Raw genomic sequence first — 19,583 nt, 5'->3', positions numbered from 1 at the left:
GATAGTTGGTGTACTCCATCAGCCTGAAGGTGAACATGCTTTTTGTCAACCTCTATGCTGTAGTTTCACCATGGCTTGCCCTAGCACTGCAAAGCAGTGGTTTTGGCACATCACAGGCAGCAATGTGTGGCGCCCACCTTCACATTGACAGTTCATCAGGCTTAATAGGATGTGACAGGTGTAGATGGAGTCATGTCTTGTATGTCATGATGAAAACTGACACATTTCCCTTGCAGTTTATTTTTCTGACTTTGGCCAGGCTAGTTGCTCATATGTATTTTAGTAGATGGGGTTCCTGGTGGTTGTGGTTGTGTTTTATAGTCATGCAGATGACTCCTTTGCCCCCAGGGGCTGTAAACTGTACCCACAACCAAGAAAAAGGGATGGTAGCTGTTTTTTTGTGTGCAAAATACCTGCACCGTGATAAAAAAATCACAATTAACTACTTTAATAATAATAATAGAAACCTTTATTAGTCCCACAATGGGGAAATTGCTTAAGGCAGCCCAGCAAAGAGCGCCATACACCAGTGAGTACACTGGAGGCTATGCAGGTAAAGTGTCTTGCCCAAGGACACACAACAGTGACTAGGGAGGGGTTGGGATTGAACCACCAACCTTCAGGTTACGGGACAACCCTGCTATTCCACTGCACCACTGCTGCCCCACTTGCCTTTGTCGCTAATCCCATGATTTTACTAATGCTTAATTAGATTTTTACTTTCCATGTGAATTGTTGATAATGTTTTTTTAAAAGCAACTCTTGTGTAGTTCAGTCATATGAGCTTTGTGCTGCAGTGGAAATAGGAACAAGACCATGCCTAGGTCCTAACCTTTGCTCTAATCCCTCCTTCATTCCCTCCCCGCCTTCTTTTAACCCATAATCATCAGTAAAGGCTTCATTGTTCTAGTCCCCTGCTTGGGTATCTGATCATTAACCTACATACGGAGCAGTGGCGGTTGGCTTCTTAAAGCTCTCTCGGACCAGTTTAATGGGCGTGTTTCAGTCAGTCCAGGGCTGGGCCTTATTCTCCTAGCCAGTGAAGTTAACCCTATTTACACCTCTCACACACAAACATCTGACTATTTTATGAGGCCTTTGATTTGTGTGCGAGCTGTGACCTGAGCCTCTACCCAGTAAATTCAGAGCGGTTTCTGTTTTTATGGAAGCTTTTAAGTGATGGATAAGGCTATGAAACAGTTCAGCACTCAATCTTACATAAGAATAAACATTTCAGGACCATAAACTAAATCTGGGACTTAAAGCAGCCAGTTGCTTGGAAAATTACAAATTAAGTAACAAAATCCTATGAAATGATAGAAGCTAAGAATGTAAAAAACTAATTTTGAATGGGGGGGATTGTCTTAGTTTACTTTGGCCAGTTTTCTCAGTTGGTTTAAGTTAGACCACTAAATCATGAAATTATAACCTGTAATGGTGTCTGGCAGGCAGATTATTCTAATCAGGGTCAGTGAAATCTTGGCAGCACTTGACTGGTACCTGTTCAATTTCTCTAGTTTTGGGCATTAGTAGCCTATGCTGAAGGTTAAACGTAAGCTCTCTGCCTCTTCACAATAACATGGCCGGCTTATTTATGCAACCCAAAAACTACTGGAACGAAGGCCAGACTCTCTGGTTGGAAGAGGCATGTTTTGTCTGTCTGGGGTTAGGGTAGTGAGAGGTGAACAGACGCCTGGAGGCATCCAGTGTCTTTTGCTGTTTGTTTGTCCTCAGTGAAGTATGCCTTCAGTTCAGACATCCCAGTGACAGGCGGAGGAGGAGAGCTGTGCTTATTCTGTGCCTAAAATGTTATGCCTTTAAACTTGCATAGATGAATCAGGAAAATAATAGGACAGTGGTTGAAGAACACAATGTGTGCAGCTTTTATGCAAGTGTGGAGTTTATGGCTGTAAAGTGTGACTGTATTGACAATGAATTGTAAGGAAAATTGGTGGTGGTGCATGCACATGGTGGCAGCTTTGTGTTCTCTGGTCTTACTAAGAAGACAGTCTAACCTCGACATATTTGAAAAATATTTTGTGAAAATGGCACATTCTCACAGCTGGAAGCAAGCATTGGTATCAAATTTTCCAGCTTTGCAGGTTATTGTTTCAACTAAAAATGTGTTAATTTTATCAGTTTATTCCAGATGTAGCTGAAATAATTTTCTTTTGTTCCAGAAAAATGTAGCTGATCTTGAAGCATTTTTTTTAAAATTGCCTTCTTCTTCGGCCAACAGCAATGAATCAATTAATTTGTATTACACATACAGACAAACTCTCTCATCAAAGTTATATTATTAATACCTGATAAATAAACTGTAATGATGATTTATTTTTAACAAATTTGTAATTTATTTTTTTTTTTTTTTTTAAGAAATAATCTGGATCAAAGACATTTTAAAGAATTTGTGCAGGACATGAGCATTTGTTTTTTATTAACATGTATTTTTGTACCCTGTGCACATGTATGTGTGATTATATTGAAGATGGCTGGCTGTTGGCTGGGGCATTGTTGTCTTCCCTGCCCCTTTCATGTAGTCTCGATGATCGGGCCTTTGCGGCTTTGTCCTGCTACTCATTAGAGAGTCGGAGTAGGAGGAGGAGGACGACGACAGCGGCAAAGGCTGGGAGTGGATATGTGTAGCTGAGAGACCTCCCCCCATCATTTAGCCTGACAGCATACAGGACCACAACCACGTGACCGGCTGTTTACTGTTGCAGCAAGCGTAGTGCGTCTCCTTGAACATGTTACAGATTTGCCTACCTCCTATTGTTGGGAAATACAGCTGTAGATTTGAAATGGTCTTGTTGATCTTGTCCACTTGTTTTTTTTTTCTGCTCCTGTAGAATATTTTAAACCCAGTCATTCCTTCAGCGTGTGTTTTTGAGCAGGTTCCTTTGTGTGTGCTTTTGTAAGTGCAGCCACATGGGAGACCAGGGGGAAAATCACATGTATTTTCCACATGGTGTGTGTGAGAGCTCACAGCAGGCAGTACTCTAGAAGCTGTAGTGGAGTAATGTTTCTGCTGCTGCTGCTGCTGCTGGTGGCAGCGTATTCTGCGTGTCAGGCTCGGTGCTATTCTTAGCTCCCTTCCCTCCCTGTCCCATCCTGCAGTCAGTGGATCAGGTTACCGTACCGTGTGTGCTCTTCGTCCATCCCAGCTACACCGCCGCACACTATCCATCCCTCCTCCCTTTTAAATATACACCACCACACCAACCATCCGCCCATTCCCTTACCTACCCCAGTCCTCAAACCCCCCAAACCACTACACTCACGCAAGGACACGCACCAGAAGCCGCTCTGGTGCTACAGAGAAATGGTTTGTTATTGTTGTTAGTCAGGAACCAGTGCAGTTTGAATGCAGGAACACCATGTTATAAATAAATACAGAGACATCTGCTCATCAGAAGGCCCAGCACTGCAGCCAGCACATTTGACTTCAGATTGAGCATCAGTCAGTGCAGATGGATGTTTAAAATTTGAAAGACTCACACATCACAGCATAACATGACACATGTGCAGCCATAAAAGGGATCATTTAAGAACAGCTTTATTTGCACATCACATATTTCAGGATATTGCTTTAAAGATACATTGATGTAAAGCTATTAACAAATGATTCTGCCTCACATTTCATTGCAAAAATATCTAGAGATGATATTTTTATTTCACTGTACGTGAAACACCTACCTGTTAGTAGGATATACTGTTATTCAAAAGTATAACTGGCAATTTTGAAGAAAGAAAATTATCCAGCACTGAAAATAATAACCATTAGTTGAAACTCAAGCATATTTTGTTGTATCTCTTCAGTGTCTTATCCTTGCAACTGAATTATTTAACGCAGCTATCCTGAGTGTGTCTGGTGTCACATTGCTTTCTGTAGCACATCTTTAAACCTTTTTCTCTCAGCTGTGATTCTGCAGTTTGATAGTCTGCCTCAGTGATGTTAAGTGGGTTAGATAATGGTTGCTATCACTCCGTTTTCTCTGTATGAGATCCCATGCCAAGCTAATCTCGGCTTTAGTCTGTGTGAACTGTAGTAGTCATCAAGGCAGGTTTTGATCTAGACTTGAAACAGCCCAAGGTTAATGGCAGAGCTTGCAGGGGCTTATGCAGGCCTGAGCTGCTCATGAAACGCAGTGAATGCGAACGCCAAACTGGCGAGTGCCCAAATACCTCTGTAATTATAGTCACACCCTCCTCGCCTCGTCTCTGGGCCAGATTGGAGTCCTGTCAGCGTTTGTTTTCTGGTCTGGTCCTGGCCTGTCCATACTGCTTTAATACCCCCAATACACTAGCCTCTTTACACCAACATGCTCACAGTGGGCAGCTCAATTCTCCCTTTCAGCTGCCTGAATGACAATTGTGCTGTATACGGGCTATCTGCTGACTAATGATGGACCTCTTGCTGGCCTCAGCTGCGCAGCGTGGCTGTGCGATTTCAAAGTGATACCTGTCAACACTGTGCTATTTCTTAGGATCAGCAAAGGTTGTAAATGAAGGAACAAAATGTTGGATTTCTTGAAGTTGTCTTACTCATGGTGAATGAAAGTCTGTCTGGATTTGTTTTGTAAAGGCAAAGGACACATGTAATTATTGCCCATATTTCTAACTTGTCAGGCTACAGTTACACATATTTTCCTCACATTATTACAAAATGAACAGATTAGAATTTGGTCAAAGATCAAGTTCATAACTCGTACACTAATGACTTTTCCACAAATGTCTCAGAGCTCTCAACATTTCCTTTCTTTAGTTTTTGCTGCTATTGAGCTTCAGTTTTGATTGTTATTCTATTGGTTCTGTCAGCCCTGTGCAAACACTCCTTTTTCAATTCGTTGCAGAGTGATCACTTCGTCATGTGCCTTTCTTGAAGTGCTTTAGCTGATTAATCTTGTAAGACTTGTGGCTTTTTCATAAATCAGCAATATGCTGCACAGTGGTCCCATGTGAAAGTAATATGTATGAAATGCCAGAGCATGCTTGCACTTCATGTTCCATCTGCATGACATCTCTGATCCATTCAGCTACAGTGGTTCGTTGGTGTGGATTGTATGAAGGCGAAGTATGTTTGTGTGTTTACAGTGCCATGTTGGTTTTTTCCAGCCGTAAGTTCCTCCTGACAATATTACTTTTGTCTTTGGTTTTTGGCAAATACTCTGGCAAATAATTCCAGTCTGTTATTTTCACTTCTCTTTTCGGTTTTAAAAGCATTGTTTACATCTTAGGTCAGTCGAGTAAACCACTCGTTAATCTTGCAAATACTGCATGGCTGCATAGTGTGTAGCTTTGTCTCGCTGGATTACTGTTTTGCAGTCTGCAGTAGTTGTAGAGACCCAAATGTCAGTATGGATGCCAAAGTTGATATAAACAGTACATGTAGATGTACACAGGCTTCCATTTCTGGAAATATTGCAAGGTAGAATGGCTTGCGGGATTCATTCTGGTTTTAAAATTAATTGGTCAAGCACAAAATACTAAACATTTAATTGTTGAAGCTTTAACTTGGAATTACGATGTGTCATTTTTTTTTTGGGTACATCCCTACTAATAATAAGCCACTCGCAGGTATTAGTATAGCAGCTATGCATTTTCCCTGTGTAGTTCAGCTCAGTGGTTTATTATCAGTAGAAGTCCTTGTATTTTAGAGTTCACAAAGCAACCATGGCAGCTCTGTTCTTGGGAAATAAAACTATTTAATAGTTTAGTTGTAATTTGAATGCATATTGAGTAATGGGGCTGCCCCATTCATTTTAGTGGCTGCTGAGGGTTTCTTACTATAGAATGGACTCTTTACGGGACTTTCACTGGGCAGTAAGAGGCTATTTCTGCTGAATCAAGTGTACCGGTGTTTAAATGTGTGTAAAAAAGGAAGTTGGGGAAAATTCAGTCAAAGGGGCCTCATGACTGAAAGCTTGCTATTTCCATGCAACAAGATAAGTGACACTTGCCATCTTTACCTCATGCACAGGTTCAGCTGTGTGTTGTACTTTCTCCAGGCTCAGCAGGCATCTGTAGTGTGCTCCAGTGTGTCTCTGCTATATGTGTTACTACACCGTCACAAACCACAACAGAGAGCAGCTTGGTTACATTGATGAGTCGTACGAGTAGGCCTTAGTGACAACATGTAAGAGGGACGCTTTCCTCTCAGAAACGCAAGAGTCCCTAAAGCCATGATTCATGTTGTTTTCTGCCTAATCTTTAAGGTCAGTCTTGAAGTGGAATGGAAATTTCAATAAAAAACCCGATTGCTGATCCAGTCAACCTACATCCTGAAACTCAGCTGGGTTGTTATTTCATACACTGCTACTCTGCTGCTCTCTGAGGGTTACGTGACTTTTCTTTACTTAGTTTTTGTTTCCTTAGTGATAAAGACATTTGCTTAAAGCTTTGCCTTTAAATAGCCCTTGTGAAGAACTATCATTTGATTGTGCCTGCTTCTAAAACTCTGTTTCTCTCACCAAAGAGTCTGTTTGTACTAAGAGTTACTGAGTCATGCATTGATTCTGTGATGTGGCAGAACTGAAATCCTTCTCACTGCTGCTGTTCTGTTCTCTGTCTCCAGGTGCATGATGAACCTACCGTGCTGTAACTGTCTAAGCTAGTCAGGTGCCGCACCATGGCCAAACCTGGGAGCGACAGAGATGGAGCCATGGTGGATAAGCAGGCGGGGAAGAAGGTATGTGTGGACAGAAACTGCATAATACAGAAGACGAAGTCTAAATTTCAATATTGTCTTTATTAAGTGTAACCAGGTACATAAGAGATTTGACAGCTGATTAAAACACTTTGTTGTTATAGATACAATTTTACTATAAGTATTTTTAGGGACTTCCTTTTTTCATATAGTATCACTAATTTAGTGCTCTGTGTTGGTAAATATTTACCCTGTAAAGCACAAAACAAAGCTGTTTTAATCGAACTATATACTGCCAGTACTGCCTTTAGTTGTATTTGAGAACTATACAACAAATTGAATGTGCAGTTGTACTGCCTAAATATTTAATAGCTGTCATATAATAAGTTTAGCAGTTTTACTTAGCTACTGTTAGCATCTAACAGCCAAGCAGACTTTTTAACCAAGCTGCTTCTGTTTAGTCGTTTCTATTAGTGCTGTAATATCTTGTCTATTTTATGACCTTGTCACCTCTTCGGGTGCTTGATTAGATAATCTTTTGCAAATATTTACATAAACATCCCTTAATTTTTATAACTTCAGTGTGTAAACACACTCATTATCTACTTGTTGCAACAACAACATCTGTGTGCCGGCAGGCAGTACGGCTTTGGTTTGTGCTAATTTGCTCTGTATACTTAACTGTGCTCCAGAAGCCATACTTGTCATGTCGACACTGACACGGTTATGACTGGTAAGCACTGTGATTTGATTCACCAGTAACAAGATGAATCTTGGGTCTGAGGTCTATTATTGACATATTTGAAGCTAATAATTTAAAAAGCACTCCTAGGAATACCCAATCACAAATTAATCATAAACAGCGGGTGTGTTTTTATGCAGGTCAAACTAAAGTAACTTTTACTTACCTACTTATGCTTTTCTACATAATGTAAATGAGAGGAAGAAATAACAATCCACTTTTCATGCAAAAAGAACTTCATGTCTTTAGTCTCCCCTCTACTTTCAGCAATGCCAGACACTTCAGCTTCACACAGCTGGTACATTGCTTCACTGAGATCAAAGAAGCACCACACTGCAGACATTTTTCTGCTGCCAGAAATGTGTTTTACTGCACCAAAGCAGCGCTCACTAAAAGTAATAGTAATGAAAAAAAGCTTTGTCTGCAGATCAGAGTGCAAAAAAAATCCACCAAGACACTGTGACACAACAGACATTACTGGTATGGTTCAGCACAGTGGGAGCATTGGCTCCTCACCAGCCACGCCATAATTTCAGAACAAATCAGATAGCCTCTCCATGCACATTCAAAGCTAATTGTAGTTCAAACCAAAAATTATATCCATAGATGCAATTAGCATTTTCAAGTGAGGAGTCACATTTAACATCTTGAGCCTTTTAAAGTATTTTCAGCTGAATTATGACCAGGAGTTTGGTAAGCAAAAAAAAAAAAACAACCAGTGTGTTGCTACTTTTGTCCCTACATGAAGTCTGCTGTAGTAATTGTAAGTTAGGCTTGTGCAAAATCATATCGTGTGCAATTAATCGTCAGAAAAACGTATTTGCCACTTATCGATCACGGCGATTAGTGCCTCATCGCATGACACATTTTTGTGTGTGACGTACTCTCACCATCACCCACAAGCGCGCACATGTGAGCCCACAATAACAATAATGGCAGAAGGCAGTGGTGTTCAGTTAAATGATCTGGAGCTGCACGTTCCTAACAGAGGTTCAACGTCTGTCACCATAAGCCGGAGTATGAAGAAAGCGCAACTGCTGTTCTACAGTATAAATAAAAACATGCACTAGTGTGGGACATATTCCAGTCACAGCTTAATTTGCACAGACACATTTTTTTTTAACTTGAAATAATCACTGATGTGACTTTTCTGAACTTATTTGTCCTGTTTTATTTTAATGTTGATATTATTTTGAAGCAGTTTGTGCGTCTGTTATCAATACATATTTCAAACATGGTTTGTGCCTAATCACTACTTAACCAGCTTAACCTGTTAGAATGAAGGAGTTAACTTGACTGATGATTTGTCAGTATCATTTTAGAATAATGTGGCGATTTAGAGTCAAAAACATGTCAGTGCAACGGTCATCAATTAATCGTCAAATTAATCGTTATCGGCTAAACGCCACAATTAATCTTTTTTTGCCAATATCGCCCAACCCTAACATGAATTCTGCTGTATAAGTAATTGTGAGTGTACATTTTCAAAATCAGACAAGTGGTGTCAAATCAGTCATTGACTGAAAAACATCGAATGCATCACAGGATATAGGCGATTGTAATTTCTGTACTCTCTTCTGTGGTATATGACTGGAGCTGAATAAGATTTTAGTGAATCATGCAGGAAAACCTGCTTTCTGCTTCAGACAAACAATATGCTGTTGTAACACAACATAACCTGTAATATAATCATGGGAATTTGTTGAGTTAATGTTGAAGTACTGCTTGCATGCTTAGCTCAACCCTTTTGTTGTCAGACTAGTTAACATAGCTTCATAAATGGGCTGAGGGTTTATTCCCGGTCATGGCTGTATTGTTTACATACAAGGCACTCACAGACTCAGCTCTGTACTGTGACCACACCTTTGCTTGACAAGCCTGATTTTGTGTGTGTGTGTGTGTGTGTGTGTGTGTTTTATTTCAACTCCTTGACAGAGCAAAGACAAGTTGTCTCCTTTTACCAAAACTCCGAAGTTGGATCGGAGTGAATTGCTGGGGAAGGAAGGGAAAGCCAAGTCTTCCATGAAGCGCAAGCTCTCCTTCACAACCAGTCCGCCCCGGACAGAGGAGCGAGACTCAGACACCGGTAAGGAGTGTTACTGTTCCTCTCCTGCTCTTCCTCTTAACTGCCATGCTGCTGGCTCACTGCCATGTCCTCACACTGCCCCCTGTTGGTCTGTTGTGTAACACATTTTTTTTTTTGTCAGTGTTTAGCAACAGGGTCCAAATCTGACTCTGATGAGGTTGTGGGCTCCTGTGTGAAATGTGATGGTTAAAGAAAGCTGTCTGAGCCATTAGATTTGGGGAAAACAATTATACACGAAGATGTGTTGGACCCTTGTCTTTCTGTCCCAGCCTCTGAAATATGCAAATGAACAGCTGGTTGTGAGAGACTTCAATTATGCCTTCATAGTTGTGCAGAGGAATGCAAACGTTTTCATTTTCTACAGTCATATTATTGCAAATGCCTTATTTTTATTTGAACTTGTAGAATAATGTGGTGCAGGTGACAGTTTTAAGCATTTGAAAGTGAACAGGCTGATGCTTCTTCCTGTTCCTGGCTATGATGAACGGAGCTTTGAGGTTCTGGAGTTCTGTTTTTCTTTGTTTTTGTTTTGTCTATAAATCCCATAAAACTCTGAAATCAACAATGAACTGATCCTACTAATGAAGTGTCAAAATCATAAGCTTCCTTTTACAAATTTGAGATTTTTTAAATCTACTGATTTATTGAAGCATATTTAAGCAGCTTCCAGGTGGTTTGAATCAGACTGACAGAAGATAAACACTTGTGTGTTCTGCTTCACATTATAGACATTTTAATTCTTTCTCTCTCACTTGTGTAAACACGGTTCTACTCCTGTCATTTAGTCAGATGTTTAACTTTGTGTTTACCCCAAAATTGAAATGTAAAAATAGGTTATAGCCATAATTACAATAAATAATAAAACGTGTTTGACTGCTTGAGGTCCTGCAGGTTTGCCTTCATCTCCTTTGTAGAGCAAAGCTCATCATAATGATTTTCATTGTGTGGTCCTGCGTCGATCAAATAGATGAGAACCCTCCGTTTTTGAAGTATAATTTGTGTTGAACAAGTTATAAAGCTAAGCTAGGATAGATTGTGGCTTTGCCTTCCCCCACTGCCTCTCTGGTCCTGTGTTGGACAGTTGTAGGACCGAGGGGAAGCAGTGGCTCCACTGACGCCTTTCGTGTGTCCTGTGTTGCCATGACTCATAATCTGTGCGTGGAGTGTGTCTGTATTTGAGTACATGTGAAATCAGGAAGGGTGAGAGAGCGTTAACGCAGTGCTTTCCCACCCTTCCATCCCCCCCCCCCCCCCCCCCGCTCTTCCCTCCCCCCCCCATCCTCCCTCCCCATCCTCTCCCCCCTCCCTCCCTCCCCATCCTCTCTGCTTTGCACTGTAGATGACTCAGACCCAGGCCAGTCGAGTGAGACCTGGGGAGAGAGATTAGTGCCTCCCTGCAGGATATACGCAGGTAATCGCTGCAGCCCGATCCTCAAACCCTTCTATGTCCTCTTCAACTATCGTCACCCACTTTGCGCTACTACTCTTCTGTAAACACACACACACACATGCACGTGTGTGTGTTCTTCGCCTTGCATCTGCCCCTTTTTATGCTCTAGCATGTATGTGTTTAGTAACAGTTGACAGAAACGGGACGGGGGGCTGAAGGAGTCGTCTGCACTCTAGAGACTTAAGAGAATGCTGTCCTTTTTTTATTATTTTTTTCAAACCTCATGCTTGTCATCTGTTTCTGCGTGCTCAACAGATACAAGGGGAGGAAGAAAACGTTTTACTGTGGCAAAGCTGAAGCAAACTATATTGTATTTTGTAATGTTTGAAAAAAAAAATTCTTTTGGTTCTGTTGCAGATAAAGATGGACCAGACAAGAAGAAGGTGAAAAAGGAATCTGGGGGAAAGAAGTCCCAGGCAAACCTTTTGTTTGGGTATCCGCTGTCGGAGCGCAAACAGATGGCTCTCTTAATGCAGATGACTGCCAACAGTCCAGGTGTGTGTACCTGCCTTCTCACCTTAACTGCATCTGCAAGATGGTCTGAAGTATATTTACTGCTTAATGAGAAAATCCTTTGACCGTTCTGTCAAAAATACAACAGATCAGACTAAAGTCTAATACATTATGCACAGATGCTGCATGATTTGTGTTATTTCTTAGAGATGCTGTGATGCTAAATTAGGTTATTTTTCTGAATAATCAGAAAATATTGCCTTACTCATTAAACATGTAATGTAATTTCTTTATTAAACCACTTCCCAGTAAAGCCAGACTGACTATATTTGCCCCGTCTGCTCTGGGAAGGAAAGCTATTATCTCCATCTCTGACATGCTCTTGCTTCAAGCATCAATTACATCCATGTTCTTCTCTGCATGTGTCCAGACTCTACACCCAGTCACCCCTCGCAAACGACCCCTGTGCAGAAGAAAGTCCCCAGCAGCACCTCGTCTAGACAGAAAGACAAGGTCAACAAGCGTAACGAGCGTGGGGAGACTCCCCTTCACATGGCAGCCATCCGGGGAGATGCCAAGCAAGTTAAAGAGCTCATTAGCCTGGGAGCTGATGTCAATGTCAAAGACTTTGCAGGTAAGTTGCTGCAGTGGATGATCAATTAACAGCTTTGACCGTGTCTGTATGGCTGCTAATATTGACCTGAAGATGAGTAACGACTGCTGATTAAAAAAGGTGATTATCCTGTAAAGGGATGACGGCAGCAGTGATCGGGCCGCACATCACCGCCTCCTGTGCGCATGTTGTTTTTTTTGTGTGGTAAAGAATTAGAAAATGGAAAGTTGAATTTCATATGAATAAAACAATGCTTCTGTTCTCATTGTCCAGGTTGGACTCCTCTTCATGAAGCCTGTAATCTTGGTTACTATGATGTGGCCAAGGTCCTAATTGCAGCAGGTGCAGAGGTGAACACACAGGGTCTGGATGATGACACGCCACTCCACGATGCTTCCAGCAGTGGCCACAAAGATGTAAGAAATTACTTGTATTAATAATGGCAACATTTAGACCACAAAATTATGCCTTGTGGCACGATACAAAGTTTGTCATCCCGAAAAGAAATACTTGTCTGTCTGTCCAAAATGAATACATCGAAGCTATTTCTGTTTCTGTTTATAGATTGTGAAACTTTTACTTCGTCATGGAGGCAATGCCTTCCAAGCCAACAAGCGTGGGGAGCGCCCCGTGGACGTTGCTGACTCTCAGGAGCTGGAACAGCTATTAAAGGGAGAGGTGCCACTGTCGGACCAAGATGACAGCTCTTCAGGTATGTGGATGATGTGATGATAATTAAAGTCGTATTACACTCAACTCAGTCTGCAGTTTATATCACAATACTAATCAAATCATTGTTTTGTGAAGCTTGGTCAGTTGTGTAAAGATATTGTAAGGTTCATTATTGTAAGGTTTATTTTATATATATATATATATATATAATATATAATATATATATATATATATATATATATATATATATATATATATATATATGGACGGTGTCAAATACAACCACTACACAGATGCAGACTACTGCACCGAAGGCTCCAGCACCAAGGGGTGTAAAATATATATATATATATATATATATATATATATATATATATATATATATATATATATATATATATATATATATATATATATATATATATATATTTTATTTATTATATATATATATATATATAAAATAAACCTTACAATTACAGTTGAAACTAAACAGTCATGATAATTTTAATATTACTGATTATATCGGTTTGCTCCTGTCAGCCACACATATTGGACAATATAAAGTTTATATGTCAGTATAAACAGACCAGTGTTGAATGTTTACAACCAGTTTTTAATAGGGGCTTTTAATGTGCTTTAATGGCTTGTAGCATTTTAAACTTTTTATATAAATCTTCTCCACTTCACAGAATCAGAAGACCCACCATCTGTCAATCCTTCCAGTGTGGATGACAACATGGAAGACTCTGATACTGAGAAAGACTCGGACAGCAAACCAGCCACGAAAACATCATCATCTGTGGCAGAGCTGGATGAGTATGAGTTTAAAGATGAGGAAGAAGAGGAGGATCTTAGCAAAGCCCTGAATGACAGACACATCCTCAGGAGGGAACTACGGCAAAGGGAGAAGGAGGAAAAAGAGAGGAATCATGTGGCAGGGAAGCAGAGCGGTAAAGGGGATTCCTCCTCAAAGTCCAAAAAACAGAAGACGTCACGTGTCCACTGCAACTCAGATACCTCCAGTGATGAAATGGAGAGCATCTTGGAGAAAAGAGGCTCTCCCACGTGCTCTCAGAGCTCAGAGAGCACCAAGCAAGACGCAAGGTTGAAAAAAGACAATGCTGACCAAAAGGACAAGGGTAAAGTTAAGAGGAAGAGTAAAAGTCAGAACAAAAACAAGGAAAACCAAGAGGATGGGAAAGAGAACAGCAAAACATTGGTCCTCTCTCTTGCTACCGTGTCTGAGAGCACAGAAAAGGGTCGGGAGGAAGACTCCTTCAAGATGTCTTTCAGTCCGAAAGATGACTCATCCGTCCACCTCTTCCACTTGTCATCTATCAAATCTCCTAAACTGAACCACAGCCTGGCAGATAAACAAACACCACTCAAACAGGAAAATACCAAGATGTGCGTTTCCATCAGTGACAGCTCATGTCCAGTGGACGGTGTCAAATACAACCACTACACAGATGCAGACTACTGCACCGAAGGCTCCAGCACCAAGGGGTGTAAACACAAGGAAAAGAGCAAACATCAACAGAAAGACTCCAGTGTAGACGGAGACGACGGCCATTCAAGCCCCTACAAAGACGGCAGCATAGGAAACAGCATAGACAGCAGTGATGGTTCTTTACGGAAGACTGATATAGACGGCAAAGTGGTGAAGAAGCATAAACTAAAACACAAGGAGAAAGACAAACACAGGAGGGAGTACGAGGTGGAGCGGAGCCGCCACAGGCAGAAGGAAGCCAGGAAAGACGGCCACAGGAATTTGGAATTTGACAGAGAGTTCTGGAAAGAGAATTTTTTCAAAAGTGATGAGACGGATGAACCTCTGCCTGTGAGAAAGGAAGGTGAAGACGGCAGCACGCTTCAGAAAGCTGCTGATTTCTCTCCTGTCAAAGATGAGAGAAACACAAAGGAGAAGCACTCCAGCAGCAAGGAAAAGAGGCCGAGAGAGGAGCGAGAAAAAGAAAAGACTGTAAAAAAAGAGCGGAAGGAGGCTGGTGGTAAAGAGGACAAGGTAAAGGATTCAAAGCTGAGTGAGCGTGACGAGAAAGTTGACTGCCACGGCTCAGGGCGGATTCCTGAGGAGTCGCTGCAGAGCAACAGCTTGAAAGAAGAGACAGAAGAGAAACCCATAAGTGGGATCACAGCTGATCAAGAACAGCTGGAGCCTTCCGAAAAGGGCTCACGCGAGAAAACTGACAAGAGGCTCCCAGGAAAGGAAAAGGACCCAGAGAAAATGGAGAAGAGGCATCTGGACAAGGAAAAAAGGGTTAAAACGGAGCACTCTGACAAAGCTGATACACAGAATTCAGTGGATCGTTGGAAGGAAAAAGAAAGGGCCGGAGCTATCGCTTCCCCCTCTCCTGGAGATAAAAGCTACAAGGAGAATGAGAAGCTGAAATCTTTAACCGCAACAAAAAAACATGAAGATAGCAGGAAAAATAAAGATAAACTCGACAAACGGTCTGATAGGGAGAAGCAGGACAGAGAGTATACCGTCGGGGACCACAGAGAAAAAGATCGCACAAACTCTGATAGGAAAGGAAAACCTCTGGAAAAGAGCACAGATCATAGTAAATCTGATCGCTCCAAAGAAAAGGACAGTGACAGGAAAAAGAGAGATAAAATAAAAGATGGAACGCTTTCCTCTAGTTCTAATCTGAAGTTACTGTTAGAAGAGAAGAAGAGCTATCTGTCTGAGAACAGCAAGTCCTTATCTGCAAAATCAAAGGAGGAAGTTGTGAGAACGCCAGAGAAGGATCGCGACCGGCGGGACCGTGACAGAGACTCGGATAGACATAAGGATAAAGACCGGCACAAGGACCGCTCTCAGCAGGGCAAAATCAAGGCCAAACCCAACGAGACGGACGCAGATAAGGCCAAATCAAAACCTTCTCCAGCAACAAGGGACACCAAGCCAAAAGAAAAGAGGCTTGTGAACGACGACCTGATGCAGACCAGCTTTGAGCGCATGCTCAGCCTCAAGGACCAAGAGATTGAGCAGTGGCATCGGAAACACCTGGAAAAAATCAAACAGAAAGAGCGGGAAAGGCTGAAACAGCGGCCTCTGGCAGATCCAGGAAAGTGCAAGCCTAAAGATAGAACAAAGGTTGAACCATGTTTAAGTAAGGAGCTAATGCGCTCAAAGAGCTCTGAAACATCTGACAACCACAGCAGAGACAAAGCCCTGAAGGATGGCGCTAGCCCCAGAACGATGTCTCTTGACGGGAAGAGTCTGCCCTCCATCAGCGCTAAGGTCATATCTGCTGTGGAAAACTGTCTGACCAGGTCACCCCGGCCCGAAAGCGAACGCTGTGGCCTCATGTCCAGGTCTGTGTCTTTGCTCTCTGTTGCCAGCTCAGAGGATTCATGTCAGGCCACCACATTAACACCCAGGAATGTGGAATACGACTCCGACATGAACCTGGAAGCTTCAGACTCCCAGTCCGCATTTCTCCAGTCTTCCCTTGTCATTCAAGCCACCGGGTCGCCGTCTGTTCACGATAAAGATTGCAACAGTCTTCCAGATGCTTCTCAAAGTAATCGGACACTGCTGTCCGGCAGACACGAATCACCTTACCTCAAGGCCATTCTGGACGAGGATGCCAACTCATCCACAGAAAGTAGAGTTGTTGAAAATCAGCCAAAATCCAGCCTGACTGCGATCACGGGAGAGGAGCTGAGAACAAAGGAGACCTCAGAAGCTGAGGAGGGCCTTAACAGTCAACAATATTCAAATTCAGTTACCGACTCAGTCCCAGAGAGGGAAGGGAGTGCTGCTGGATGCTTGACAACACAAATGTTAAACAAAGATCTTCCAAGTAAAAACCAGACACTTCCACAGTCCAGCCTCTCACAGTGCAGTGGCTCCCAAACAGGGTCAGCAGAGCAGAAAACTCCTCCTTTCTCTGACACGCCGGTTCTGAAAGACGTCCAGTGTTTGACGGAGAATTCGCAGGCAGAATGTAGTAACAAAGAGTCTGATCTTGTGTTAATATCGACAGCTCCTACAGCTTCTGAGCCTTCAGGAAACACACAAGCCTTCCAGCTGAGAGAACCACTCCCATCGACTTGTACTGAGAACCAAACAGAATCAGGTACCATGCAGGTTCCTGAGCATCCAGACAGGCTAGAACAAGAGAACATGGAAACAGAAGGAGCAGAGGAAGCTGGAAGTCCTGTACCATCCACCAGCTCACACATTCCCAGCTCTACTGCAGGGGAGTCCTTGCCAGGTTTTAGCAAAGTTGACTCAGAGTACAAATGTCCGATAGAGGATGAGGAAGACTGCAAGAAATCAAAACTTTCCAGTGACGCTGCAGGCCCATGCCTCGATGCTCAGAACGAGACAGTTTGCATAAGCCCAGAATACAAGGCTGAGGAGATGAGTGATGTCCCACAGAGCTCAGAGAGCTGCAGCAGTGCTCCCGTTTCAGCAACAGATTCAGGTTCTTCCGTTGAAGGCAGTCTGAGTACAGAAGGCTCATCTGAATCCAGCACAGAGCAGATGGAGGTGACACTTGCTGATGAGAAACCGGAGTCGTCAGCTGTTGAAGAGCAAGGCGCTATGCAGTCGGCCTCCCAGTCTGACATCAGCAGCAACACATCCGGGAGTTCCTCTCCGCAGTCCGGAGAGTCTGACTCCTCGGGGGCGAAGCTCAAGGTCCGCTCTTCAGACGAGGAGCTGGACATCAATGTGCCCCATCCACGCAAAAGGAAGATGCCCAAAGTGTCAAGCTCGCAGCCGTGCTCCACTTCCCAGCAAGAGAAGGAGAGGGGCCAGCAGTCTCTGGCAGCCATCGTGGACTCTGTGAAGCTTGAGGAGATTCAGCCCTACCAGACAGAGAGGGCCAACCCTTACTACGAGTTCCTGCACATCCGGAAGAAGATCGAAGAGAAGCGCAAAGTTCTGTGCAGCGTCACCCCGCAACCACCACAGTATTATGACGAGTATGTGACCTTTAATGGATCTTACCTTCTAGATGGGAACCCACTCAGCAAACTCTGCATACCAACAGTGAGTCAGCGGTGTTTTTGATCCTCTTTTGATTGAATTTTAAATGGATGCATGTTAAAATTAGATGTAAAAATCAAGCTGTAAGATGTAATGACATTTCATGTTCAGGTTTTTGCAGCATGTTGTCAGTGTGAACTCAGACACCACAAAAAGTAGTTTAACCCACTCTCACAACCAAGTTGGTAAATATTCATGTTTTCTAGACTAAACTGAGAGATGAGCTGCACATATCTGCTGCTCTGATAAACAGTTTCTAACCGTCTGCCTCTCCTCTGTGTGTTTGAACAGATAACTCCGCCGCCGTCGCTGCCCGAGCAGCTGAAAGAGATGTTCAAACAGCAAGAGGTCGTCCGAATGAAACTACGACTGCAGCACAGCATCGAAAGGGTTTGTAGATGTTACTCTCTAAAGTTTTAATGTTTAGAATGATGAGTTCACTTCCTCACACACACACAGAAGCAGTGGACTGACTGGTCTTGTTTTTACTTCTCTCAGGAAAAGCTGATTGTTTCAAATGAGCAGGAAGTCCTACGAGTCCATTATAGGGCAGCGAGAACACTAGCCAATCAGGCCCTGCCTTTCAGTGCCTGTACGGTTTTACTGGATGCTGAAGTGTACAACATGCCTCAGGATGTCCAGGTAGGTAACACCAAGCAACATCCATGAGTCACGCTGCAGTTTTTTAAAGAGTCAATTCAATGCATCTGTTACATCGCTGACCGTTTTCATTCACAGAACGATGACGGAAAAACGTCAGTAAGAGACCGATTCAACGCTAGGCAGTTCATGTCGTGGTTACAGGATGTTGATGACAAGTTTGACAAGTTGAAGGTAAGACGTGAGGCTTTTTGGGAGTGTTTCAAATGTGAGAATTGTTGTTTTTCTTGTTATTTTGATATACTGCAGTTATCTGACAAAAGTCCTTTGTTTTAGTCAACACAAGTGACTATTTTGAGATGGCCATGGACATGGAGGACTTACAGCAAAAAAACACCTGAGGATGACGACGTTCATTTTGTAAAAGCATATCTGAGTGATTTCTCTTATGTGACATACTTGGGTCACAAACAAGACACCTGTTAAGTGTAAAGTAAAGATATTCACAACACGGTTGCAGTTTTCTCACACGTCATCCTTTGAAATGACTTCTCACTGTGGGACTTACCTCCTCTGTTTGGGATTAGAATGAAGAACATCTTTGCTTGTTGTGGTTTGTACACATTTGTGTTCCTCTTTGTTCTTTTCTGCGCCCAGTTCTTTTTGGATTAGTCATTCTTGGGTCTAAATGAGAACATCTGGTTGGATAAATAATGACGTCCGTTTTGTTTTCTTTCCTCCGCAGACGTGTCTTCTGATGAGGCAGCAGCACGAGGCGGCGGCTCTGAACGCCGTGCAGCGTCTGGAGTGGCAGCTCAAACTGCAAGAGCTGGACCCGGCCACCTACAAGTCCACCAGCATCTTCGAGATCCCTGAGTTTTACATCCCGCTCGTGGAAGTCAACGACGATTTCGACCTCACCCCAATATGAGCTGTGGGACAGATCCGCTCTCCCACAGCGGGCGTCCAGAACATTGAGACGAGGGGAAAGAAAGAAAAAATGTGAAGCACTTAAAACGTGGCTGTGATACAGAAGAGCACTTACACAAAGAGAGTTTTTACTCCGGAGCTCTTAAAAACAGTCCAAAACTACCACAAGGATGCGGGGACCGACCAGGAGGCCGCAGACTAAAGCCCAGGGAGCAGAGACCAAACGCTGGGCCCCATGAGCTGCAACAAGAGGCAGCTGCTCCTCATCCAGCAGGGTCACACAACTGAAAGATATCAATTGTTTTCAAAGTGAGTGTTCATACATTGTGTACAGACTGTGCTCTTAATTTTTTAACTTATTTTATACA

At 42.7% G+C, this 19,583-nt stretch overlaps 1 protein-coding gene across 2 annotated transcripts in view; it reads left to right on the top strand.

Annotated features, from left to right (window-relative positions):
* ankrd12 (ankyrin repeat domain 12) overlaps nucleotides 1-19,583 on the top strand; it is a 28,416-nt gene that overhangs the window by 8,230 nt on the left and 603 nt on the right. The window contains exons 2-13 of one of the 2 annotated variants that reach the window (XM_028426926.1): nucleotides 6,575-6,688; nucleotides 9,324-9,474; nucleotides 10,814-10,885; nucleotides 11,282-11,419; nucleotides 11,808-12,011; nucleotides 12,264-12,406; nucleotides 12,555-12,702; nucleotides 13,352-17,688; nucleotides 17,977-18,075; nucleotides 18,184-18,327; nucleotides 18,424-18,519; nucleotides 19,031-19,583. The exon at nucleotides 19,031-19,583 is cut by the window's right edge and continues 603 nt beyond it. In XM_028426926.1, coding sequence (XP_028282727.1) covers nucleotides 6,629-6,688; nucleotides 9,324-9,474; nucleotides 10,814-10,885; nucleotides 11,282-11,419; nucleotides 11,808-12,011; nucleotides 12,264-12,406; nucleotides 12,555-12,702; nucleotides 13,352-17,688; nucleotides 17,977-18,075; nucleotides 18,184-18,327; nucleotides 18,424-18,519; nucleotides 19,031-19,216 — 5,778 coding nt within the window. In that variant the 5' untranslated portion in view covers nucleotides 6,575-6,628 and the 3' untranslated portion in view covers nucleotides 19,217-19,583. The remainder of the gene's footprint in view (nucleotides 1-6,574; nucleotides 6,689-9,323; nucleotides 9,475-10,813; nucleotides 10,886-11,281; nucleotides 11,420-11,807; nucleotides 12,012-12,263; nucleotides 12,407-12,554; nucleotides 12,703-13,351; nucleotides 17,689-17,976; nucleotides 18,076-18,183; nucleotides 18,328-18,423; nucleotides 18,520-19,030) is intronic. The other variant, XM_028426927.1, reaches the window with a different exon arrangement.

The sequence above is a fragment of the Parambassis ranga genome, chromosome 17 (assembly GCF_900634625.1).
Source record: "Parambassis ranga chromosome 17, fParRan2.1, whole genome shotgun sequence".
Taxonomy (NCBI): Eukaryota; Metazoa; Chordata; class Actinopteri; family Ambassidae; genus Parambassis; species Parambassis ranga.
This window is presented reverse-complemented; position numbering and strand designations above follow the sequence as displayed.